Below are 26,419 nucleotides of genomic sequence, written 5' to 3'. Positions count from 1 at the left end.
TTTGTCCTTACTGTATATAGTTTTGTACTAGATTTAAAGCCCTTTAATTCAGGCAAAAGGAGAAGTGTGTGGGAAGTCATTCAGTGAATAGCTTTGGGGGTACTGGACTTAGGGATGTGGTCATGTGTGTGTGTGTGATTGCTTTAAAAAGAGGAGGGGCTTGCTCACTCTCTTGGGTGGTGGTCAGTGATCTGATTGGAGCTTCCAGCACCCACAGAGCAGAGGACAATGGAAGCTCTATACCTTGTTGCTCTTGAGTGTTCTTCAATAAATATATTGATATTTCAGGCTCTTGTGGATTCACTTCCTCACACATACATAGAGCTAACATTTCTTTTTTTTTTTTTTTTTTTTGATTTTCGAGACAGGGCTTCTCCGTAGCTTTTTGTTCCTGTCCTGGAACTAGCTCTTCTAGACCAAGCTGGCCTCAAACTCACAGAGATCTGCCTGCCTCTGCCTCCCGAGTGCTGGGATTAAAGGCGTGAGCCACCACGGCCCTGCTAGCTAACATTTCTTGATGGAAAAGGGAACACCAGAAAGAACAACACTGGCCTATGACTGTGTACAAGGAGTATATTAGTAGTACTATTATTCACAGAACACTGGCCTATGACTGTGTGCAATGAGCACACTGGGAGTACTATTATTCACAGTTGGCATAAATTTGTTTTTACTATTATTTGGGAGTAAGTAACTTGGGGAAGACTGCTCTGCCTTCTGTTGGTGTGATAAAACACCATGACCATGACAACTTATAAAAGGAAGGGCTTATCTGGGCTGTGGATCCAGAGGGATAAGAGTCCATCGCATATTGGTAGGGAGGTATGGCAGCAGGCAGGCACAGAAACTGGAACAGCAGTCTTGAGAGCTCACATCTTAAACCAAATGCATAAGGCCAGAGAACAAACTGGAAATGGCAGAAGACTTTTGAAACCTCAAAGCCTACCCGCATTAACTTACTTCCTTCAGCAAGGCCAGACATCCTAGATCCCCAAACCATGCCAGCCACTGGGGACCAAGAGTTCAAACACATGAGCCTAGGAGAAGCATTGTCATTCAAAGTCCACAGGTTTATACAGATACCAAAAAGGAAATGAAAAATATGAGGGCTACCACTTCGGGACTAGGGCAAATCTCACTTTGATGGGTTATACATCAAAGCCATGGAACAGCCAGTCATATTCGTTTCAGTCGTGACTGAGGTCACTGTAACCTCAATCAAGTGATTCAAACATAGCTTTAAATGCAATGACTGCACATTCATTACTTACCCCTTCATTTGGTTCTCTACACACACGCACACACACACACACACACACACACACACGCACGCGCACGCACGCACACACACACACACACACACACACGCACGCACGCATGCACCTCCACCTCCCAGTATTTCTCCAGATAACCCAGGGTTCACTGTCTCCATAAAACCAAATTAAAACACAAAAGAACATTTAGGGGCAGTAAAACATTGATGGGTAGGGCTTAGCAGAGATCTATGAACACAAACCTTCACACTAGACTTCCAGTTAAACACAAATGGCCAAATACACACATCACCTCTTCTCAAATCCCAAATAAAAGTGGAAGTACATTTTTTTGTTATTACTTTGTTTTATTTTTTTGAGACAGGGTCTCTCTACATAGCCCAGCTGTCCTAAAACTCACTATGAAATCCAGGCTAGCCTTGAACTCACAAAAATCTGCCTGCCTCTGCTTCCTAAGTGATGGGATTAAAAGGTGTGTGCCACCATGTTTAGCTCAAAAATGATTTTTTTTTTTAAATTCGTGAACATGTAAGTAAAAAAGGATGAGAGTAAGCAAAGTAGCGGGTGTGTGCCCTGTGCTGCAGGGGCAAATGGCCTAGAAGTGAACGCACTAGCCTGCAGGGCTCAGAAACACAAGGCATGGGGAAAGAAAAGCAAGAGGAAACCAGAGCCTCACATGTTGGTCTGTCACAAGTTCAAAAACACACATTTCACATGCTAACAGAGCCCCCAAGTGGCTTGGCTCGCATTACTGTGAGCCCGTCAAGAGTCCTGGTTAAGATACCACAACACTGTAAATACCAGGAAATAGAAAATAATGGAAAGGCCAGGCACTGAAATACTATAAAAACTCTAGAAGAAAGCTGTGAAGTCGAGTGGTAGGAAGAAAACAGAACACTAAAAAAAGGTGGTCCATGCAGAGAAAACTTTACCCCATTTCCAGACCACGCAGTGAATAAGACAACTCATCCTCCTGTAAAACCACACAGGAACAACGAGAGTGGAGAAGTCCCACTTGGCTATCTGTCCCTAGGCACGTCCACTGGGATTCAATTCTATGAATATCAGGAGCGCAGACAAAGATGTAAATGCAAGGAGGGCAGGAAACCCTCAGTCATCCTCAGTGCTTTCTGGATTCACACCAGACCGCATATCGTGTATCTAAGGAATGTGGGAAAACCTTCACTGGTTAGAATCCTTTCTGTGGTACAACAGAACTCACACTGGAGAGAAACTGTATGTGTAAGCAGACAGGAAATCCTTTCACACGAAGGGTGCACAGTGGACAGAAATCCCATGAATGTGTTCTATGAGTAACTTTCAAATACATAAGTAAGTATTCACTAGAAAGATACCATATGGTAACAGCAATGTGGAATGTTCTTCACTTTATTTTTTTTTTCTTTTTGTACCCTCGCAAACCTGAACGTACTCACACTAGAAAGAAAACTTATCTGTGTCAGCCATGTCGGACAGCATCGATCAGTCCAGTTCCGCTTGATAACATGAAGGACTCACAACGGGAAGAAACCCCAGTAAAGAACACATGAAGACTGTATAACCACAAGCCTCTTCTAGCACCCAAGAGGATGAAGAAAACTCACTAACATGAAGTGTGTAGTCTCTAGTTGCTTCTGTTCAGTTCATGAGCATAAAAGAATACACCCTGGCAGAAAACTTTGAACAATGGGACAATCAAAGCCTCTACTTGAATTCGCTGGGAACCAGTGTAGGAGGCAGTGACATGTCTTCATTAGACTAGGCCTTACTGTGAGTATGAACCCAAATCCAGTCTTCTGGCTCTGTTTTTTGCCTACAAGACTTATATAAACATCCAAGTATTTCCTACAATGCCCTTGACACTGTTCTCCATATATGCAGGTGCTCTTCAATTCCCTGCCCCCCAAAATATAAAGCAGTTAGATCCATGTATATGCTTCTTCCCCTCACTGTTAACTAACATCTCCTTAAGACCCAGGGCTGAACTGGGGGGTGGGGGAATCTTGGATCTTTTTCAGTCAGGGGAAACTCTACAGAGAAAGTTGTGAGCTCATATGTCAGTGATGTGCTGGGGGAGAGAGGAACAGGCAGTGAAGGAGAAGCAGAAAGAGATATAGCGTTTCTAATCTTGAAAGCAGGGCTGCCCATGCAAGGACAGATTTTTAAATTATAATATAACGTATACGCTAGAGCCACAGAGACAGAGGTAAGGAATCTTGAGGGTCTCAGCAGATAGGAACAATTCTATAAAGTTCATTCTTACCTGGCAAGTTTGCTGAGGCCAAGGACCTGCTTGTTAGGAAGATAGCCGATGTGGACCTTCAGGGAAAAGAAAAATTATCAGCAAAATGAGGACCAGTAAGAGGAAACTATACAAGGACAGACTTGTTGCTGAAATGATAGAAGTCAAGCTGGAGCGCTCCAGGGTAAAGTTGGGTTCTTGATTCACATACGAAAGTCTGTCCTCTATCTAGGAAAAGAACACTTGACAAAGGGGGGAAATGATCCCATAACGTGACGGTATCATCAGAAGAGACTCCTCTAAATGGCAGAAACTATATACAAATGTCATTATTACGTGTGTCACACAGCTTTAAGAATCCCACCCTGAGCCCTGTGCACAGTTGTCTCTGCGTCCTTTTTCTCCTAGTTGTCCCTCCTAAGCTGCTGGAGAGCTCCAGCATCCTGGCAGAAGAAAAAGGACGCAGTCTCCATGTGATGGCTCTTAAGGAACATGAATTTATGACCCAGGTTCTCTAGTTTTTCTTTTTTGAGATGGGGTTTCTCTGTTTAGCCCTGGCTGTCCTGGAACTCAAACTGTAGAACACACTGACCTCAAACAGGAGATTCACCTACCTCTGCCTCCCAAGAACTGGAGCATTAGCATCTTAAAATGTATCAGTGGATGGATATCTAGGGTGTTATCACTTTCTGAGCCAAGAATTGAAGTATGAGAAAACATGCCTTTAAAAGGACTAATAAAGTAAGGGGCCATTTGTTGGCAGTTGACCAAATTTAAACTTCCAGTACAATTGCATCCTAAATGCCAGCATGAACTAGCTTTCACATCCTCACTTAATGCTGATCAGACATTTAGAGAGTCCATGCAGTAGCACTGTGTTGTAAGAGTTTGAGAACTGTCTTCCTGATAGAACAAAGCCAAGAGGCACAAACCCGGGGATCATCACAGAAGGCAGCAGGAAGCAGCAGTGAGGAGCCGAGAACAGAACAAAGAACCCTGAGTCCAGCCCAGTCAGGGCACTAATCCTCTCCACCATCTTAGAGACAAGCTTTCTCACCCACAATAAAAGTCAGGGATGAGCAAAAAGGTTCCCTCAACATTACCTGTGGATAGCCTGACATTGCATATCTCCTGGTGTGATAGACTATGACGTCTTCAGCATTCTGTGAACTACTTGGGTCAGAAATGTTCAGACTACAAATCTAGTCTAGTTTATGGGCAATCCAGAGGTTCCAGGAGCAAACCCAGAAGGTTGGACAACTTACCAAGTTGTTTATTTAATTCTTATCTTTTACAGAAACATGTTAGACGATATTACAGAATAAATAAAATCTGGGATTGGACTGACTGCAGTAGCAGTAAGTGGCTCCATATAATACGGTTGGTCCTGTATTGAGAACTGCTGGTGTTGATGATGGGAACATGGAACGCCAGTAATACTAGTCTTTCTGCTATTAGATATGTTCCCTCTTTCCTTTATAAAAGTGTTCAGAGACAGACAGACAGACACGGAGTGTACAGATAGATGACAGATAACTATGCAGTGTACTGAATACTAAACTTCAGAGGAAAGTGCCAAGTGGTGTTAAAGTATTAAATATTGATGACTCCCACATGCTCCTGGGAGAGCAAATTGGTACAACCCCTTTGCAGAGCCAATGGTCAGCAGGGAGTGAGGCGAATATGGACACACTTATTACCAATAAAGACTCAGGAGTCATATTGGATGAAAACCTGATAGATCACGGTAATGGTGGAGGAGCAACCAGCTGACCTTCTCTCTACAATTCCCAGATCGAAGAAAGTCCCAAAAGCCTGTGAGTCTCCAAATGGCTCCCTATCTATCCTCGGTCCTCTGTACACTCTATGACTGATTCTTGTCAGCTAGTCCCTGGCTCCACCCTGATTCAAAGTTAACGTTATTAACAGAGTCTTGGGGTGTCACCGTGCTATCAAATATCCTGCAACACACTTATGATCCTACAGTCGCACTCCTAGGCACAGCCGTAACAGAAATGAATGCATATGTGCACCGAGAGAAAGTTGGCGACCACAGTATTTTCAGTTGTGAGAAAAGAAAACACAAATGCCAACCGAGCCCTGAACGGCAGTTTGTACAATGTAATAATGCATAACTCCGAAAATAAACACATCTTTGTGTGTTGTTCTGTTTCTCTGTTTTACAACCATAAAAAAGCAAAACAAAATATTTTAATGTAAAAGCAAAGTAGATATTAGTACTCATTTTATAAATTTAGATAATGGGTAAATATTCAATTATTCCCTATTAGTCTTCTGTTGGAAAATTAATAATAGAAAGTCAAAATAGAATTAAACTATTATGATAGTGGGCATAACAAGACATCTCTGTTATAAACATACATGTTCTCAAAGGTGCACTGAATGACAATGACATGACTTATCTAGCTTGCACTGGATTATCTTTTTCTAATATAAAAGGGATAGAATCCAATTAAATTCACTAATGCCATAACCTCTACCTCCAGACACTTTGCGGTCATCCCTGTTTGTGTCATGATGTCACACTCTGCACACATGGATCTTAGATCAAACAGTTCACTCAAAATATAGCTAAACTCTCCAGAGCTGCAGAAGCCACCTCTAAAGGAGTACATTTTAACCTCACTATCCCAACCTACTCTCACGGCATCAAAGACGAAAGGCTGGTTCTGGGCATCTTTGGTTGTGTTCTGTTTGGTTTTAAGACAAGGTCTCTCTATGTAACACAGGCTGGCCTCAAACATCCTATCCTCCTGCCTCTACCTCATGAGTGTTGATGTTACAGGTGTGAGAACCTGGCTGGTTCTTTTTTTTTTTTAATTTCCTTTTTTTAAAAAATGCTTTTTCAAGATAGGGTTTCTCTGTGTAGCTCGAGCTGCAAAGGAACTCACAGAGATCCGCCTGCCTCTGCCTCCTGAGTGCTGGGATTAAAGATGTACACCCACTGCCCAGCTTAAATTTCCAATTATTAGGTTACCCAAAATTGATAGGATAAAAAAAACTATATAAACTGTAAACAGAGACTATTAAGAATCAGTAGATAATTTAAATATAATTATCCTATTTCAAAACTTTCATTATACATTCTTAAATTATTAGGCAACAAGAAGAACCTTACCCTTCCCACAAATGGAACAAGGTGATGCTCACACATGGAAAACATATCTATGTCCTTCACAATCACCATCTCATCATGGTCCTCGTCAAATATGGCGTCATTCAGGACATCTGAGATCAGAAAAACACAATAGAAAAGCCAGTTTGGTTAAATACAAAAAGACAGTAAATATTTTTAAACACCCACTAAGACATTAAGAACATAAAAAGGAAAACTGTCAAGTTCCCATTCTGAGTGAGCACTCTCTTCCTTCAGTTGATATAAAAATCCTTGGGACAATGTATCCTGAGATTTGGAGGAAGGGAAGCGAGGAGCAGGTATGACAAACACAGGCTGTTTCTTCCCACTCTCACACTCTCTAACACGTGTACAAAGCCGTCGATGAGAAAAACAGAGGCCTTAGCCCTCTCACTTCTGAGGCCTGTAACCTTGGCCTCTATTCGATCCAAATAGTTTTCTACACTTCACAAAGTTCTCCAAAGTTATTTGGGGAAGCATTGGACTTACACGACATGGTTGCCTTCCTAAAGAAATAAACCCCATAACCTGCATGTGTATTCCTCTCTAGGGAGCAGCGATCATAGGAAAGCTGTGAACCTCAGATATATGGTCAGGCATACAAGAGACATTTCAAACAAAATGCTGTGTGTTTAAAAGCTGCACTTAGTTAAGTGTCCCTTCCTAATCTGCAAAGGAGAAGATTAACTAGAGGATGACCAAGAGAGTTAACCTGGGCCAGCAAGAGCACCCTGTTCTGGCTCCGGAAAAATAGAGGAACAGAAGCCACAGCCACCACCACAATATAGCCATGAAACTGACAAACTGGTGGATGCCCTAATATTGAATGTCATGTGTCCTTGTCAAATAAGATGAGACGTTACACAGCGGGTGCTTTCTCACTTTTACAAAACATATCCATGGATAGGAAAACCCCGACCTCAGCTTGGCAGACCACATAACACAGACAGCCAGTGTTAACTGAAAGGATTCGGGGAGTGCCCAGTCCACAGAGTCTGGGGAGAGGAGCATGGCTTTGCAGCCGCCCACACCTATTCCCCCTTGGGAAGGCAGGCTCTGAGTCAGAGATGTGCAAATGCCCACCCCCACTGCCTGACCTTCATGGCTCTGTACTGAGTCACACTTGAGCCTCTGTCCCCGTACAAGTCAGGTTACGTGGAGTCACCTAGAATTGGGTGGTCAAAGAGTCACTACTGTGGCCACCAAGAATGGACATGTGTAGGGCTTTAAACACACAGAACAATAAGGGCAAGAGCAGGGCAGGGACAAACTCTCTGTCATTGTCTAAATCAATATTCCTTCTCCAGCAGCCATCTCCTATGCAGAATACCCTGCCCTAACCTTTGGCTGTATTTCTGAAAACAGTTTAAATATAGCTCCTTGGTATTCCCGGAAGTACTCTGACTCTCTCCAAGAGTTTAATATCATGATAAGGCCATGTACAGTTCACTAAGATCTTTAGTCACGTGTGAAATATGATTGAATGTGAACACAAAACATTGTTTCTAAATGAACAAAAGAGGATCATGGGATGTCAGGCATCCATTCTCTCTGGCAAAGGAAATTGTCAAAGTTCTCACAGCCACACAGCACACTTAAGAGTCAGCCTCAAGTGAGGCTAAGCCGGAATCTGGTTCTGTCATCAGCTGGCTGTTGGGCCTCAGGCAAGGCACACAATGGGGGAAACCTGGTGGATGGGGCAACTCGGCCATACTCTGACATTGGCAGCCACCTGGGTAGCATTAGCACGGAGACACACTCTACACTGTGGCCTTACTCTGACATTGGCTGCCACCTGGGTAGTGTTAACAATAAGGCACACGCTACACTATGACCATACTATGACACTGGAGGCCACCTGGGTAGCCTTAGCACTGAGGCACATGCTACTTTAAGATCACTTTATGTCACGTTTTCATCTTCTTTTCTTTTTCTTCTAGAGCCAAGTCTCACTAAGTTATCTAGGCTAGTCTTGAACTCCTAGTCCTCCCAGCTCAGCTTCCCAAGTAGCTGGGATGATAAGAGTAGACCACCAGGCATAGCTCAATGGATATTCTTTTGAATAAATCATTAAGGCCATAAAAAAATAAAAAAAGCAGTGAAATTTCGGAGTTGAGGAGATTAGTGAAATATAGTAGCTAAGTGCAATTAAAACCAAAGTCAGAACCTAAAGTATGTAGCTATGCCAATATTGACTTCTTCAGTCTTAGTAACCATACCGTGAACATGTAAAGTTTTTTTTAGGAGAAGCTGGTGAAATTGTATATGAAACTGTCTGTACCGTTCTTATCATTTTGTCTGAAGTCTTAAAAATTACTTCAAAATTTAAAATAATATCCGACAACTGCAATACAAAAACAGTGGCATATGATTCAGTGAAAACACAGTGACCTGATGACAACAATCTCCCGAGTCTGAGTGGCATAAAGTCACTGGAAACATGAAAGGCTGCTCCTGTGCGCTGCACAGCAATGCTCAGCTGAGGACAGGCCACAGGCAGTGGTGGCCCGAGAAGACAGTGCCTCTTCGCCATGAACCGGCCAGTTCCGTTCTGTGCAGCCTCGAAACTGCATAGCGACACTTGATGGTCCTAGCGATGAAATTCTGGGAAGGCGAAAGAATAGTCGTAGAGAAAAGATAGGTAGCTTGCGGGGGCACAGAAGTGGGAAAGGATTTGACTGCAAAATGACAGGAAGAAACTTTCAGAGTGGTTGAAAAGGCCCATACAGTCATTGCCCTAGCGGCAGCATGTGCGTGTGTGTGCGCGTGTGTATGCAGGTGTGTGCGTGCGTGCGTGCATGAGTATGCGAGTGTGTGTGTTCATCTCAACCCACACCTTGCAGAGTTGGGAGATCTTTGTTGTTCCTTAATAAAGTTCACTTCATTTTTTTCATGTGTAACATATAAATATGCTTGTTCCCCAAAAGGAACAGTAGATGTCTAAATCACAAAACTAGTAAAACAATTACTTATAAAGGGCTACAAAAAAGCAAAAAGGGAAATAGCTGCTTTAAAATATAATGTCATATTTTTAAAAGAATTCTTAAAAATTAATTATGTATTAATTATGCACAGAGTATGTGCACATGTGAACGCAGGTGCCTGTGGAGTCCGCAAGAGGGTATTGGATCCCTGGAAATGCTGGGAACTGAACTTGGGTCCTCTGAAGAGCAGCAAATGCTCTTAACCACTGAGCCATCTCTCCAGCCCAAGTCATGTAGTTTTGACTTTGAGTTCATATAAATGTTTATATACTTAAGATCAAACCAAAAAGAAACCTTAAGTGTCCTCATACGGCTTAAGGTTTTGTGTAGAACTGAGACACCAGTGTGTTGCCTTGCCTATATCCCATTTCATTAAAACGAGCTCAGACTACAAATTTGACCGCACCAAGTCATTTTTCTTCAATAATGAAGCTTCCCAGCTATATTTACTTATGTTTGCTCTCCCGTATCTGAAAGCTGCCGTCTGTGGATAATAAGAACAAAGCTTTATCACAGATTGTTTTAATTTCCTGCCTGTTATCAGTAGCAAGAAGGTAACCCTGGAAACGGGGTCCACACCACTCTCCCTCCGACTGTCCGCTAGTCACAGCCACAAAGGAAGCCAGAGCAGCCTCCTGAAGTCAAGGTTTGTCCGCACCACCCCTGCACTTGTCAGCTCTAAACAATGAAGTAACACGGCCCAGCACCCATCCCTGCAGCTTTTAGCCTGCTAGGACCCGTCCTGGAAACACAGTGAGGCCGCAGGGTGAGGCTCTCTGCGCACCCTTTGAAGCGGGGATTGTCAGACCCTTCCAGTGGTTGTGCTAAAACACAAACTGCTGGGTCCCATCCACACAGTCCTCTGTATGTCGGGATGGGCTTGAGGATCTGATTTCTGAAAAGACCCCAGACCTGTGATTCAGTCTGACCCATGTTCTGAGAACCCCTGTTCTGAAGTCTCAAGGCTACAAGAACGCTCATCTCCTAGATGCTGCTCAAACATGCACGTGCATATTTAGGACAAGCACAGACTTTTTCCGCCAGGAAGAAAGGCAGAAGGGAAGGACTCTGAGCAACAGGACACTCCCATCAGTGGAGTCTGTTTTACTGTTTTACTGTTTTCAGTGTTTTGGGCACGAGAAGGCCAGGCTGTAACACTTGATGCTTCTTCCAGCATTCGAACCTGATGAAAGATGGCTTTGGTACCTTCAGTGTTCATCCATCCTAAGGAAAAAGATATAACAGGGTCTGCCTACAGTTTTTAGGAAAGATAAGGGAGAGGAACAGTGGTGCCCAAGGATTGAAAGGGGGCAACACAGCCCAGGGCGTTAGAACTCTTTGCTCTTGCCCAGGATTAAATCCTTTAAGGTACCATCAAAGATAAGGCTATCGTGTTTGAGAGAAACAGACCTGCACCACAGACCCACCTCCCCTGTGTCACTACATCAGAGGAACTTCCAAGGACCACAGCACTTGTGTCATTGGCTGCCTGACTCCACAGGGAGTGGGTTCCAGGCTGCCAGAGTAAACACTCCATCCTTGGCTTTGGATGGAGTTTCCACAGTGCCCTTGGGACACCATACACCAGACCCCTGCAGGGTTAGCTTGAGGGCTCTCTCACACCTCCCACTAACAATTCAGACATCCAAAAGCCTCTGCCTTCTGCCTTAACGCACTCAGGCACTCTCTGGGAACTTGGAAATTACCAATTTCCACTGGTAAATCACACATTTACATCTCTAGCCTAAAACTGTTTAGGGCTCTCCCTTTACTCTGTGCAAATGCAGGGTTGGTGAAGATCTCCCATTCAATAGGACGCCTTTTTGTCTTAATGACAATGTCCTTTGCTTTACGGAAACTTCTCAGTTTCAGGAGGTCCCATTTATTCTCTGTTGCTCTTGTTGTCTGTGCTGCTGGGGTTATACGTAGGAAGTGGTCTCCTGTGCCCATGTATTGCAGACTACTTCCCACTTTCTCTTCTATCAGGTTCAGTGTGCTCGGATTTATATTGAGGTCTTTAATCCATTTGGACTTGAGTTTTGTGAAAATTCTATGTTTCCTCATGTCAGAATCCATTCTAGATGCTTCTGCTGCATAATCAGAAGTGTCCTACAGCTAACTTCTTAGATATATAGATTCTATGGACCAGAAATGAGACAGGGTTTAACATAGTCAGGCGATGGTGGTGCACGCCTTTAATCTCAGCATTTGGGAGGCAGAGGCAAGCGGATCTCAGTGAGTTCAAAGCCAGCCTGGTCTGCAGAGGAACCCTGTCTCAAAACAAAAGGAGTTTAACATAACAATCACCACCCGGGATCATGGTGGTTTATTGTTGTCTAGCATTGGTGTTATACACAGTTGTGTGTGCTATGATCCTAACCTACTGGCAACAGAGGAGCTTGACACGCATCAGTAATGGGGTGTCCTGACCACCAGGGCTTTTGCTCCATTACGATCTTATGGGGTCACGATAGCATACATGAGTGGTGCTGATGGAAGCCTGAGGAGACCCGGAACTGCATGTGCATCCTCTTCTCTTGAACTGCAGGACCAAGTTTCCAGCGCTACACCTGCTCTTGCCGGTCGCTTAGTCTTGGGTTTGAGCTGGCTCAGTCAGCGTCCTCACAACAGCTAGCTGGACACTAGGGGAAACCCCTTCCAGGCGTCCACCTGGCTCCCAGCGCCCGATGCCTGAGTCTGGGCAGCCCCCCACAGTCCCCTGCGATCATTTCCCACCTCTACACCTCCCACAAAGGGCACCAGGAACCCTGCGGGGAAGCTGTCCCCGCTCAGGTTCCTATAACACTGAGGAATTTCTATGAAAGCAAGAATTCTATAATTCAAATTACATTTCCTCTCTCATTATCACTTCTGTCACTTGAAAGAGAGCTGCTGCCAGGAATGGAGGTGCACACCCTTAGTCCCAGCACTTAGGAGGTGGAGACAAGTGGGGTCTCTGTGAGTTCAAATCCAGCCTGGTCTACACAATGAGACTTAGTCTCAAAAAAAAAAAGAGAGAGAGAAAGGAAAAAGGAAAGAAAAGAAATGCCATGCTGAACTATTCTATAATATATATGCAATTGAATAAAAGAATGTATTTTACTGAAAATGCTTTTTCTCAGAGTATATAAAATATTTGGGTTTTTATATTTATTTTTGTGGGGGTTTATTGTTTTTAAGTAATCTAGGTAATCTAGGAGTAGCACTGTTTGTCAGACCTAGCATTTATCTGGGATTTTTTTTCTTTTCCTTTTTATTTTATATTTTGCAGTTCCCTAATATTTAAATGTCCATATTTAGCTATTTTTCTTTGGTGAAGCACAGCTTTCTATTCATGGTCCCTGATCAATTTTAACAGCTGAGCAGCACGGCTAGGCTGACTGCTTTCTGGGCAGACTCTTCAGCTTGAAGGGTTTGCAGGATACCCGTCAGCCAGGGATTGGAGGGACTCTGGAGACTGGAGCGTGTGAAGTAGCTCTGAGTCATCAACTTCCAGCAACACGCTAGTGACCTTACAAGCAGGAGCTGGGTGAGTGACATTAACTAGAGAAACAACTGTCCACCCAACTTTTGCTTTTGGTGGGGGACCGATGCCAACGTGGAAGCGGTCCACGGTTCTTGGCCTTGTACGTGGACAGCAGGCTGTCGCACGGTGAATGAACATTAAGTCCACCGTGGAACAGGGACTCCTGCAGCATATTTTCACTGGGAAACAATGTGAAAAGCAAGAACAGCTACAGCAGCAGCTGCTGCAGGACCAGACCCACCGTCTACAACTGTTGTGTTAGCTACATGTGTTGTTTTAGCTACATGTGTTGACATTGCTTGTACAACCTGTAAGGAAACTGGGTTCACGGTACTAAATGATGACGTCAGAGCAACTGGGTAGATAGCACTGGTGAGGAACTGGAATGGACAAACCCTGAGCAGTCCAGGAGGACCTGGTCTTGATGGAACAGCCATTATGAGTGACATGAGGAGGTGCTGGCTGGCAGAGGTCGGTTACAGGGCGGGGCCATTTTCTACCTATACTGGGTAGGAGTGAGCATGGTGCTCTTAGCTCACTGAGCTGAAGCTACATACCGTGGCTGTCATAATATTTTTAATTTATTTGAAAATCCGAACATGTACTTAGAAAATTAAATATACTAAATACAGTAGACCCATGAAGTTGACTGTGTTAATTTACTTATATATAGGTTGCTGAGGATATTTCTGACAGCTTGGTAGGGGGCGAGTATCAGAATCAAGTAGCTTACCAACATTTATAAGATGAAGGCTTGTATAAAATAGATACCGTCAGCAGTCTGCTTTAATCATTTACTACTGTGGAAATACACACAAATCCATTTTTAAAGTAAATATTTGGGATGGGGAAATAGCTTAGTTGGAAAAGTGCTAGATGTACAAGCTTGAGGACCTGGGCTTAGGTCCCTCAGAACCAATACAAAAGTAATTAATTAATAAAAAACTAGGCTTGGTAGCCATAACGGTGGCCACAATCTCAGCACTGGGAAGGCAGAGGCAGGAGGAGGATCCCCAGGGTCTTGCATGGACCATCTAGCCAATCAGAGAGCTGCAAGTTCAGGGATCCACACTGTCCCAGAAATCAGTTAACCTTGGTGTCCCACACACATGCGCATCCACGCACACAGAGTGAAACGTCTCCAGGTGTGTGCTAGTGGGGCCCACGCTGTGCCATTTGTAGTCAAACACTAACAAACACTTCAGCATTAAATCATAACTGGAAAAGCACTAACTGGGCTGGTGGAACAACTCACCCTTGCCTAGGATGCTCAAGACCCCAGGTTCAACGCCTGACCCACAAAACTATTAACTGTCGAACCATTATGATTTCATAGCTTCCCCCTTTGTCATGAGTTTGTGTTGACTTTCTCTGCCAATCTTGAGCAGTTCCTCTCTCTAGTAAGTTGTATAACCCAGTAAAAATGATCTCTCATAGTTTGTAAATGTTTTTACTATGTATAATACATATAACATTATCACCTCTGTATTAGTCTGTTTGTTATTAGTAAGAGTTCCTGTCAATAGCAGATTACCAACTCTTAGAAGACTTGGAAGCTCGACAAGAACGTAGAATTCTACAGGGGTTGGTACCTGACACTAGCATTGCTCCAGACAACTGTGGAGCACCGCCGAGCATTTTTATCCTTGCCCATATCCCTATCTCAAAAACAGCAATAAGTAGACCACAAGAAGAGTATCCCAGTATAATGTGGGGAATTTGTCTTAATCAAGATCAGTTTATGTAACGCCTGCACTACTACAGGACGGTTTGCTAGCCGGGAACTAGGCTGGAGACTTAAAAACATGCATACAGACCCTCTTAATGTGGCTGACAATTGAGGCAGACTGAGAAGCCAATGATAATGGCACTGGGATTTGTCTCTACTGCATGTACTGGCTTTTTGGGACCCTAGTCTATTTGGATGCACACCTTCCTAAGCCTGGATGGAGGGGGGAGGGCCTTGGACTTCCCACAGGGCAGGGAACCCTGCCCTCTTTTAGGACTGGAGGGGGAGGGGGAAGGGTTGAGCGGGGGAGTGGAAGGGAAGTGGGAGGAGGGAAGTGGAAATTTTGAATGGTATTATTTATAAAGTAATGAAAAAATTATTAGAAAAAACAATAAATAAATAAATAAATAAATAAAATGACTGGGTTTGAAAAATGCATACAGACAGAGACACCTGGACACTGGTCATCCTTGATACAAGAATGCCAACTTTATTGTGCTCCAGGGAAACTTATATAGGGACCCTTAACTGATAGTCACGCCCTAACTCGTAGGATTTCCAGCTGCAAAACCCACCAGAATTCACTCCCCTGACATCAGGAACTCATGAAGGTCTCATGCTCAGAGCAGCTGCAGGCACAGGAAAACAAGTTGTTTCACTCCAGCAGGCAAAGGGTCTGAGGCAGACAAAGCCAAGGGGCCAGGTTATACAAAGAAACCTGTGAGAACCACAACTGCAAACATTTGCTAAGACACTTGGCATTAAGGGGCCATGGTCAACTGGACGTGGGCGCATATGTTATTGTGTTTCAAAGCCTATTATTTTAGAGATCAGCAGAGTGCTTACCAATGAGATCATCACATCAGGGACTTGCTTTAAGATGATTCAGTGAAGAAGGATTATGAGGCAGGGGGGGACAAAGCAAGATAGATCTGTATTTATGTCAACAGTTGCAGAGGCTCCATGGTGGGGCGCAGCCTCTTCTTCTGCACACCGAAACCCTTCCGCAAGAAAGGATTTAAAATTTCTAATTCTTGGGCAGAGAGATGACTCAGCAGAGGACCAGGGTAAGGTTCCCAGCACCCATATGGCAGCCATCTGTAACACCAGTTCCAGAGGATCCACTGCCCTCTTCTGGCCTCCATGAGCACTACACATAAACAGTGCACAGACAAACAAGCAGACAAACCCCCACACAAAATAAAAATAAGAGTCTTTTACAAATAATTTTTAAAGCCATAGTCCTAACAAAGCACCAAATGATCTCTCTCCTTCAAAAACAAATACAAATATCCATTAAGTCCATCACTGTGTCTGCCAAACTGCTGAGAATTCAAACAGGAGCATCCACAGTCCCTTCTTTTCTGAAGATGTTCTACTGTAAAAACAAAATTCTAGTAAATCAGTATCTTCAGCCTTGAGCATAACAGATTTCCCAGATAGTTCAGATCATCTCAGCTAACTCACTTGAAGTTTGTCCCCAAGTATAACTGCCACAGACTCAACCAAGAATCTATAGCTGTCAGAAACATCTCCCCTCACACAGGCTGGAATTAGGATCCCTGCCATCCAAGACTCCTAATCTAGAAACCAGTTATCAGGCATCGGTCCTCTCCTGGTCAGTTTTGGTACTGCAGTCTCATTCACCCAAACACTGAACTCAAATAGGATGCTGCAAATGCAAACCTGGGAGATTCCAGGATGTGGAGGAGTTTCTAGAGCCAGACAAAGCAACGGCGGGAAAAATGCAAAGAAGGAAAGAGCCAAGTAAACTAGTAAATATTGTCATTGCCTGGAAGCCATGTCACATGATGCCCATGACCCTCTCAGCTCAGCATCTCTCCATCCACCCCCTGGAGGCTGTGCTCCCTGCGCGTGCCTCGGTGTTCTCTCCATGGCACAGGAATATGGCATGCTCTACAGGGCAATAATGGGGACAGAGAGAGGTGACACCTGCCAGGCACTCAGGGCGGGCAGCTAGCAGCCCCGGCCCACTGTACCTTCCACGCTGCCATCTCCCCGCGCTAGTCAAGGGCTTTTGCTAAACGCTCACAGAGCCATGTGGTTATTGTCATATTTCTCCTGCCTGTGACTACTTAATGTTTCTCTCCTTTGGCAGCTGTGAGCTCCTGTCAGGGTAAGAAGCAGATTCGGCTTCACTCATTCTGTGCCCAGCACAATTCCCAGAACACTGCGGAGAAATTAAATGACATTAGGCCTGGTGGTACACATCCTTAGTCTCAGCATCCGAGGGGCAGAGGCTGGTGGGTTTCTGTGAGTTCCAGGAGAGCCAGGGCTACCTAGAGGGATCCTGTCTCTAAATAAATAAATAAAAATTCCCAGGGAATATTATGAATAATATATTCAGTACTGCTTTGGATTGAACCCTCCCAAGAAAATCATGCTGAAGCCCTGGGTGCCTCTGCATGTGACTCTGTTGGCTACAGTGTTGCTGCAGGTGTAACTCAGAGGAGATACACGACAACATGAGTCTACAATCACCAGTGTCCTCAGAAGACAAAAATGTGGGCATTGACAGAGACAGAGATTGGAGTGTGGGCTGCAAACCAAGGATCAGGGATTGGATTTCACAACCAGAAACGAGGATAAGGCATGGGAGGTCTCCAGTACAGTTGCAGAGGGTTTGCTGGTTCCGCATTCTCAAACTTAGCCTCCAGGACTGTAAAATCACTGATGTGAGCTGCTTAAACCCCCAGTGGTATTTCCGCATGGCAGTCCTAAGACACTAAGGCAAGTACCAATGCTGTTGTGGTGGCAGGGAGAATGGCCCTCAGAGGCTCATGTTTAAATGCCTGCTCCCCAGTTGGTAGAACCATTTGGAAAGGATTAGGAGGTGTGGCCTTGGTGGAGGTGTGATACTGAGAATAAACTCTGAGGTTTCAGGAGCCCATGCCAAGCCCAGACCCCACCACCCTGCCTCCAACCTGCGGATAAGATGTAAGATTCCAGCTACTGCCGGGCGGTGGTGGCGCACGCCTTTAATCCCAGCACTCGGGAGGCAGAGGCAGGCGGATCTCTGTGAGTTCGAGACCAGCCTGGTCTACAGAGCTAGTTCCAGGACAGGCTCCAAAGCCGCAGAGAAACCCTGTCTCGAAAAACCAAAAAAAAAAAAAAAAAGATTCCAGCTACTGCCCCAGCACCTTGCCAGCCAGCCTACCGGCTGCTACACTTGCCAACATGATGGTCATGGGCTCGCTCTCTGAAACTACAAGAAAGCCCCCACTTAAATGATTTCTTTTATAAATTGCTTTGTTCACGCTGTCTCTTACAGCAATAGAAAATTAAGGCACGTGACATGCTTGTCCGTCATTTTAGAACTATGCGTGGTGCCTCTACCCACCTACTCACGCTTTTCTCCCCGTTCTCATAACTCTGATCCACATAAACTGCTGTGTCAACGGCTTCCTGATTTCCCCTTTACTCACAGGTCTCTTTCTGGCAACGAATATGCTCTATTTAACAATCCACTAACAAAATTAACAACCGGAAGTATTCATGAGTCAAGATTTAAATGAGCCACATGTCATCTGTCCATTGTGACAGTTCCTCTCTTAAGATGAACTGTTCTGTGTGCGCATGTGCACACGGCCAGAGATCGATGTCAGTTGTCTTCCTCAACTTCTCATCTTTTATGACACTCTCCATGAACCTGGAGCTTGCCAGTTTGTCTAGACTGGTTAGCCAGCAAGTCCCGGGGATCCTCAATGCTAAGATAATATAAGTGTGTCACCATGTGTTGCTGTCTCGTGTGGGTGCTGGGAACCAGAGGTAAGTTTTAATGGTTATTCAGTAAGCATTATATCAACTGGGTCATTGCCCAAGCTCATAGGACATGTATTTTAAAACAGAGGGCATGAGTTTGTCTTTCATCTGTGATATAGGAGGGAATAGGAAAGAATTTTATTTTGAGACTAGATGGATGGCTCAGAGGTTAAGAACATGTACTGGCCGGGCGGTGGTGGCGCACGCCTTTAATCCCAGCACTTGGGAGGCAGAGGCAGGCAGATCTCTGTGAGTTCGAGACCAGCCTGGTCTACAGAGCTAGTTCCAGGACAGGCTCCAAAGCCATAGAGAAACCCTGTCTCGAAAAAACCAAAATATATATATATATATATATATATATATATATATATATATATATATATATATATATATAAAGAACATGTACTGGAGGACCCAGGTTCAATTCCCAGCACCCATTCTGCATAGCTCACTACTGCCTGTAACTACAGCTTCAGGAATGTGATGTCCTCATGTGGGCATATTCTCTCTCTCTCTCTCTCTCTCTCTCTCTCTCTCTCTCTCTCTCTCTCCCTCTGTAACCCACATATATAATTAAAATGTAAAATAAATCTCAAGAATTGTATTTTTGTCTCTCTTGATGCTTCAGAGCTATCACTTTTTTGTTCACTGATGCAACCTGATCTAATAAATCAGACACATTTGTGATTTCCCAAGGAAAACCTTCCATAATTACTGACTTTTCTCATGAAGTAGTGAAGACTGTTTTTATAAAAACAAACTGCCCCATTGTCAGGATAAACTCTTCAGGGAGCAGGGACAATCTGCAACACAAACGACTCAGAGGGACCGTGGTTTACTGTCCTTGCCAGTGCCATGGCCTCATGCTTGACTTTACACATGCTTCCTGAAATCCGGGACACTGTCGCCATGGTCATGAGGACTCTTGGCAGTCCAGGAGAGACAAGCAAAAACACAGCCGTGAAGAAACGCAACAGAAGGGTGAAGTCTTGTGCATTTTCACAAACTCAGAAGAGGAACAACTGAGGATGGGGCCGGGCAGAGCATTTAACCTTCGGTGGTTAATGCTGCCGGCAAGATGGCTGTCAAGATTCATACCTGGAGAAGACAGCGGAGAGCAAGGGCCACTCCAAAGGGCCTCGGGGAGTGGAGTAGCAGAGCTGCCAACTCAATTAGTGAAGGTTCTGAATAAAAACAACGTAGACTATGTCTTTATGCTGTATACCTGTAACCCCAGCACTCAGGAGGCAGTGGGAGAAAGGTGCCCTGCACAGAGCAACCCTCCAAGGTTAAAACCTCACCTCTGAAAGAGACGAGGGTTTGGTTAAACTGAAAGGAGACAGAAATGGAGAAAGAGGACTTGGTCTGAGTTAGACCAGGGATCAGCCTGTGATGCTAGATTCAAAGGGAAGTCAGCCCTGGCAGGGGTGCTGGCTTCTCCTCCACCCCACCTCCTGGCCCATAAGCTGTATCCCAGGGAGACAGCCAAGGGAGACTTGGTAACCCTGACACATGCAGTCCTGTCATGGATGACCACAGTCTCTCCCATGGAAAGGCAGTACTGGAAAGAGGAGAAAGGCCTGACAAGGAAGGGTGATGGGAAAATGACCAACTCCCCAGAGCCAAGAAACAAACAGAAAAGAAACTGTAAGAGAATGGATAAAGGGGTAATATGAAATACCACACGGTTTCTGACAAGAAATTAATAGATAGGGCACCAAACATACAAAAGATCTAAATCCCTTCAGGCTGTAGACAGAAGCAGGGGGATCCCTGTGAGGTCTAGATCAGCCTGGCCTACATATCCAGCACCAGGTCAGCCAAGGCTACATAATAACTTTTATGAATTCAGTTGATAGCTATCAATAATCTTAAACAGTCCGTGTATTATTGTGGTAAATATCTATAAAATTCTTTTTTTTTTTTTGGTTTTTCGAGACAGGGTTTCTCTGTAGCTTTGGAGCCTGTCCTGGAACTAGCTCTTGTAGACCAGGCTGGCCTCGAACTCACAGAGATCCACCTCCCTCTGCCTCCCGAGTGCTGGGATTAAAGGCGTGCGCCACCACCGCCCGGCTAATATCTATAAAATTCTTAATTTTCACCATCTGTGGTGTGCTGTTCGGTAGTACCCACAATGGGTGCAGCCACCACATCTGTGTAGTTCCAGAACATTCTATCACTAGAAAAGGAAACTTCATACACATTAAGCTGTCACACTCCTGCCCTCCATCTTCCTCAGCTGACAGAGGCCAATCTTCTGTCTCCATGTCAAAGGAGTTCCTACTAAGAAAGTGGAACGCAGGGTGCTTTGGAGTCCTTACACTTCTGTAGCTGAAGCTCAGTTTATGAGGCAAGCCTGGGGCAATAGTTCTCAAATAACAGGCAAGTCTCTCTAGAGAACGATGTGGCTTGTATCAAGGCTAGAAACTCCTCTCCTTTGGAGTGATGAGCCCCACAGAAGGGAGAGACTCCGCTGTCTGATGGGACAACCATCTTTGTATACCCACTAGAGGCAGAATGAACAAGGCTCCATCGGGATGCTCCTCGTTACATCCTGGACTACCAAACACACCGACACTCCCAGATACTGAACTCACAGGAAATCCTTTAGTCTTTGCCATTTTTCAAGCTCTGCTTTTGAGACCCAAACCTCCACAATCAAAAGAGTGAAGCCCAGACTCAGATCTAGGTCTAGGCCGGCTTCCTAGCACTAGGAAGTGGTTTGCTTCCTTTGGGGCCCCACCCTTCTCAGGCTCTCATTTCCCACCCTTCCTTTGAGGTGGGGAAGGTTTGGTAGAAATAATTGTTCTTTCTGGGGCAGGTTCTCAGTGTCCCAACATCTTCGGGGAAATGGCAGGGACTGACAGGGGACAGGGTGGACTACCTTTCAAAGCAGTGCCGTTTTTTGTTGTTGTTTTTGTTTTTTTTTTTCAGGAGAAATTGGTGGACGCAAAAAAAAAAAGTCAGAGGTGCACAGATGTGAACTGAACATGAGGCCTTTGAGCTCAGCCAAAAGAATCAGGTTTTTGTTTTAAAATGGAGACCAACACTGCTCACCAATCAGGCAGCGAGGTCCTAGTCATCCTCCACTTCCCCTTCACCTGCCTTGGCATCCTACCTCACCAACTGCTTCCCCATCACTGGGTGGGAAGGGCTTGCTGCCTGAAAGCTTAGCCTGCTGATTTTAGTCTGGGGAGCCCACAAGCACGGAGTCCCAGGCCCACTGAACCTCCCCACGAGTTCTCAGCAGTAGCGGGGGGCAGGGGTTACTTTATTTCTTTTGATAGAGCGAGTGTGAAAGGCTCCCAACAACAATACTAGCTCAAGAAAACCCCGCACCTCAAACTGCAGAAGCCTGAACCCAGAACTGTACCAGGTTTTGGCAAAGTCCAAACCTGAAGTAAACATAAGGAGGTAGGATGCAAATTACAACTCCGTGAAGAAGCGCCCCCCACACACACACACACGCAAGTACCTAACTTTGCACACTGACATACAAGAAGCCTGGATTTACCCCCAACGCTCTGCACTGCGTCCCTTCCACAGGTGTCCAGGGGATCCTTAAGTCCAGGGGAAGGCGGTGCTGCCTGTGCCTCATCATGCTCTGGGCGCTCGTGTGAGAAGGTCCCACATTTTCTCCCGCCCCGGAGCTCAGTGTCTGTGGCCGTGTCCACGAGAGCCCCCTCTCCCCAAGGCCCCCGGGCGCCAGCCACACGACCCAGGAGGAGAATCCGCCTCAGCTAGGCTGAGGCTCCTGGGCTGCGACTGGGAGGTGACAGTTTAGCTCGCTGCGCCAAAAGTAAGCCAACTCGGGAAAGTTCCCGGAGCTTGCCCCACTTCCTGAAGCCGCCTCCCCACGCCCCACACTCCCCGGCGGCCGCACGGACCTGAGATGGTCTCCTGGTATCCCTTGGTGAAGAACTGCATGGCGGTGGCCGCCCTCCAGGGCGTCTTGAGCAGCCCCTGCCGCTGGGGGTCCTCGCCCAGAGAGCGCAGGATGGACGAGTAGGCGGCCGCCAGGTTGGGGAGGTTCAGCTCGTTATCCTCCTCGCTGCGGGGGCGCCCTGCCTTCCAGGCGTCGGCGGGCTGTGCGCCCTTGGCCTCGGGCGGCTGGGACTTCTCGGCAGGCCGACTGGCCCCGGACCGCGACAGCTCCCGCTCGGGGAACCCATTGGTGCACCTGGGTCCCCTCGGCTTCTCCGCCGGCAGCGGGCCCGTCTCCATGGACCCTGCGCGAAAGCTCCCGAGACACCCAGGGGTGCTGCAAGCGCTGCGGCTCAGCTTCGCCGGCGGCCGTGACCTGTGGCCGTCACCGGCACAGGGTGTCAGCCTGGAGAGAGACACTTGGAGCGAAGGGCAGCGGCCAGCTGGGGAGCTCCGCCGCGCCTCTCTTTTTATGGCGGGGCGACTCTGCCGGCGCCGCGAGGTGCCCTCATTGGCCCGAGCCTCTTGCGTCACGGTGTTCACCCCGCCCCTTAGCCCCGCCCTCCTTATTCCCCCCCCCCCCCCCCCCCCCCCAAACCCCGCGATTGCACAAGATTGGCTTCAGGTTAGACCCCCTTGGTTTAGAAAGGGAAGATCTGAGTCAGCAAAGCGACGGGAGTCAAGGGAGCCGGAACCCGGGGAATAGGGACATCTGGTCCACCTCATTTTCGAAGTGCAAAGGGGGCGTGGTCGCAAAAATGTTGTGGTCTGGTTGCCCTGTGAAAGATGGACTGACAGGTGACCTTGCTGGGGCAGGAAGGGTGGAGCAAATTAGCTGGAGATAAGTAACTCCAGTGCTCTTTAAAAAAACATCTTTTTTAATTTACTTTTTAGTTTTGTTTTATTTTGTTTTGTTTGAGATTATAATTAAGTTCATTTCTGCTTTCCCTTTCCTCCCTCCAAACCTTCCCATACATCTTCCCCCCACCCTGCTCTTTCAAATTCACAGCCTCTTTTTCTTTAACAGTTGTCACATCTGTGTGTGTTTCTAAATAAATAAGTACAGCCTGCCCAGTCTGTATAATGTCACGTGTCTGTTTATGTTTTCAGGGCCAGCCATTTGGTACTACTGTGCTCTTCCCTGGGGAAGTCTCTTCCAGTGTCAGCGGACCTTGGTTATCTGGCATTCTTTGTGATGAAGACATCCCATTCATTCGCCACCATCACCCGGTCCATGTTCACATGCCTGTTGGTGTCATCCTTTGGTTTTGCTTTTTGAAACAGTCTCACTACATAGATCTGTCTGGCCTGGAATTCACAATGTAGACCACCAGGAAGGCCTTTAATTCACAGTGTCTGCCTGACTTTCAAGTGATGGCATTAAAGACACGTGCCCAACCTCTTGGGCTTGCTTTGAAGGCTAGAGAAGTTGCGATTAAAAACTTGTGCAAGGGTTAACACGTGTGCCACACAGCTGCCACTCTAGAGACCTCTGCCCACTGTCAAGGCATGAGTTACAGAGGGAGTCCCTCTGCCTAGGAAGATAGAGTACTTGTAAGCTGCCAGATCCCTACACCACTGTTTTAACCTCCCCTGACCCTGTCTCTCACAACGATTAGAGAAGCTTGTTTTCTTCCATTACCCTGAGTCTGGTGATCAGCAAGAGGACGGGGCGGCCAGCTACATCCTCTATCCTAACACGGTGAGAAATGGCAGGAACTGCTCCTTGGCAAACCAGTGACATGAGCAGACAAGAGGGGTGATGGCTCAGCAGCTAAGAACACTTGCTGCTCTTCCAGAAGACTTGAATTCGGTTCCCACCACATCATCAGGCAGCTCACAACCATCTATAACTCCAGCTCCATGATATCCAAATCCCTTTGCCCTCCATGGGCACTAGCAATCACATGCACAGACCCCCACACAGACACATACACATAATTAAAAATAATAAAAAAAATCTCTTAAAGAAGAGTAGATGACGAAGTAGGCACCTATGTTCTTGACATTCGCATGATTGAAAACCACCTTCCAACCAGCAATTAGGATGAGTTTAGTTGTGAGTCATTTGGCCACAAACCTCCAGACACGAGAAGACATTCACTAGTCCTCAATCAACCATCTCCTGCCTAAAATGTCTCCCTAACCGCTTTCCCAAGGTCGTTTCTGTAGACCAGGCTGGCCTTGAACTCACAGATCCACCTGCCTCTGCAACCCAAGTGCTGGGATTAAAGGTGTGCACCACCACTGCCTGGCCTAAGGCTTCTCCTTAGAGCAAGAATACGTTCCTCTTGTCACCAGCTGAGTTTACCGCTGCCTTGCTTGCTTTCCTACTGACTAGCTTCCTGCCTGTGGTAAGCCTCCTGCTGGCTAACATTTGAGGTGGCCAGAACTTTGACCCTGGAAATATTGATTTGCAAGTGAAAAAGTGAGTGTTTTCATTGACAACACATTTGTGTCTTGTGGAGAAATAGGAGGCTGACAAATTTCAAGGTCCATTCCCCAGATGTTGGTACAAACAAATGTTATTGATCAACTGCACTTTTTTTTTCTTCTTCTTCTGGTATTTCTGTGTAACCCTGGCTGACCTGGAACTCACCCTTTAGACCAGGCTGGCCTTGAACTCAGAGGTCTGCCTGACTCTGCCTCCCAAGAACTAGGACTATGCCACAACCACCCAGCTCGACTGGACTCTTAACCAGTAACATATGCTTTGATTTGATTGTTTTCTTTGAGATTGAGGAAAAAAATATATAAATAGCTTTGCTCAGTGGAAGGATTATGTTATAATTCCAAAGGTGAATTTTATCAGACAATCAAATTGGTATCTTATGTGTTTAAGAGTATCTTATGATGATTTTCCAACTTATAAACAGGTATTAGTAAGCCTAAGACTGGACCAAGCAGAAGATAAGCCCTTGGAACTGTCCTGTGCTAATAAAGTCTATTACTGTAGCTTGTAACTCATATTTATCGGGCATCTATTCCAAATAAACATTCAGGAAAGAAGCCTGAACATGCCTTAATCTCAGAGTCACCTAACACTAAAACAGGAGAAACGAGGCATATAAAGACCTGACACATAGAAAGCCCAGGTTTCTACCCCCAGCGCTGTGTAAATCAGACATGTTGGCACAAGGGAAGTGGAGGCAGTAGGATCGGGAGTTCCAGATCATCTTCAGCTACCCAGAGATTTTGAGAGTAGCCTTGGCTAAATGAGGCCCTGTCTAAATAAATAAACAAAACAGAAGAAACGGAGAGTATTGGCCTAGCATGCTTGGGCCTACGCTCCATCCTGAACACTGCCAAAAAAATGTGTGTGTGTGTGTGAATATAAGAAACATGCATGTCAGCGAAACTTTTAAAAGCTAATTACTACATTCCCATATATATCAGATATCAAATATAAATCAAGAAACTGTTACAAGCATAGCTAGAGGCCACATTTAAAAAAATAACTCACATGTTTAACAAGTAAAAACAAAGATACCATTGGAAATGTGTGTGTGTGTGTGTGTGTTTTCGCACATTCAGGTGAGCAAGTGTATGCATTCATGGGGAACAGATCAATGTCAGGAAGCTTCCTCTATTTTTCTTCTTCCTGTGTTTTGGAAACTCACTGAACCTAGAACTCATCAACTGGTATTCTAGTCTCGCTAGCCAGTGGATTCCAGAGTCCTCCTGTCTTCATGCTCTTTATTCTGGGATTACAGGTACGCACTGCCACACCTGACCTTTTATATAAGCACTGGGGATCTGAACTCGGATCCTCACGCTTGCACAGCAAACATTACCAAGAA

The 26,419-nt window shown here is 45.6% G+C and overlaps 1 protein-coding gene across 1 annotated transcript in view; it reads right to left on the bottom strand.

Moving 5' to 3' along the window:
- Gch1 (GTP cyclohydrolase 1) overlaps positions 1–23,095 on the bottom strand; it is a 32,844-nt gene extending 9,749 nt beyond the window's left edge. Inside the window, exons 1-3 of the mRNA XM_075949716.1 lie at positions 22,583–23,095; positions 6,656–6,765; positions 3,538–3,593 (exon numbers count right to left, since the gene is read on the bottom strand). Coding sequence (XP_075805831.1) covers positions 3,538–3,593; positions 6,656–6,765; positions 22,583–22,919 — 503 coding nt within the window. The 5' untranslated portion in view covers positions 22,920–23,095. The remainder of the gene's footprint in view (positions 1–3,537; positions 3,594–6,655; positions 6,766–22,582) is intronic.
- Positions 23,096–26,419: the final 3,324 nt, after the last annotated feature.

Source organism: Microtus pennsylvanicus, chromosome 15, assembly GCF_037038515.1.
Source record: "Microtus pennsylvanicus isolate mMicPen1 chromosome 15, mMicPen1.hap1, whole genome shotgun sequence".
Classification (NCBI taxonomy): domain Eukaryota; kingdom Metazoa; phylum Chordata; class Mammalia; order Rodentia; family Cricetidae; genus Microtus; species Microtus pennsylvanicus.
The sequence above is the reverse complement of the archived record's forward strand: the minus strand, read 5'-3'. Positions and strand labels throughout refer to the sequence as shown.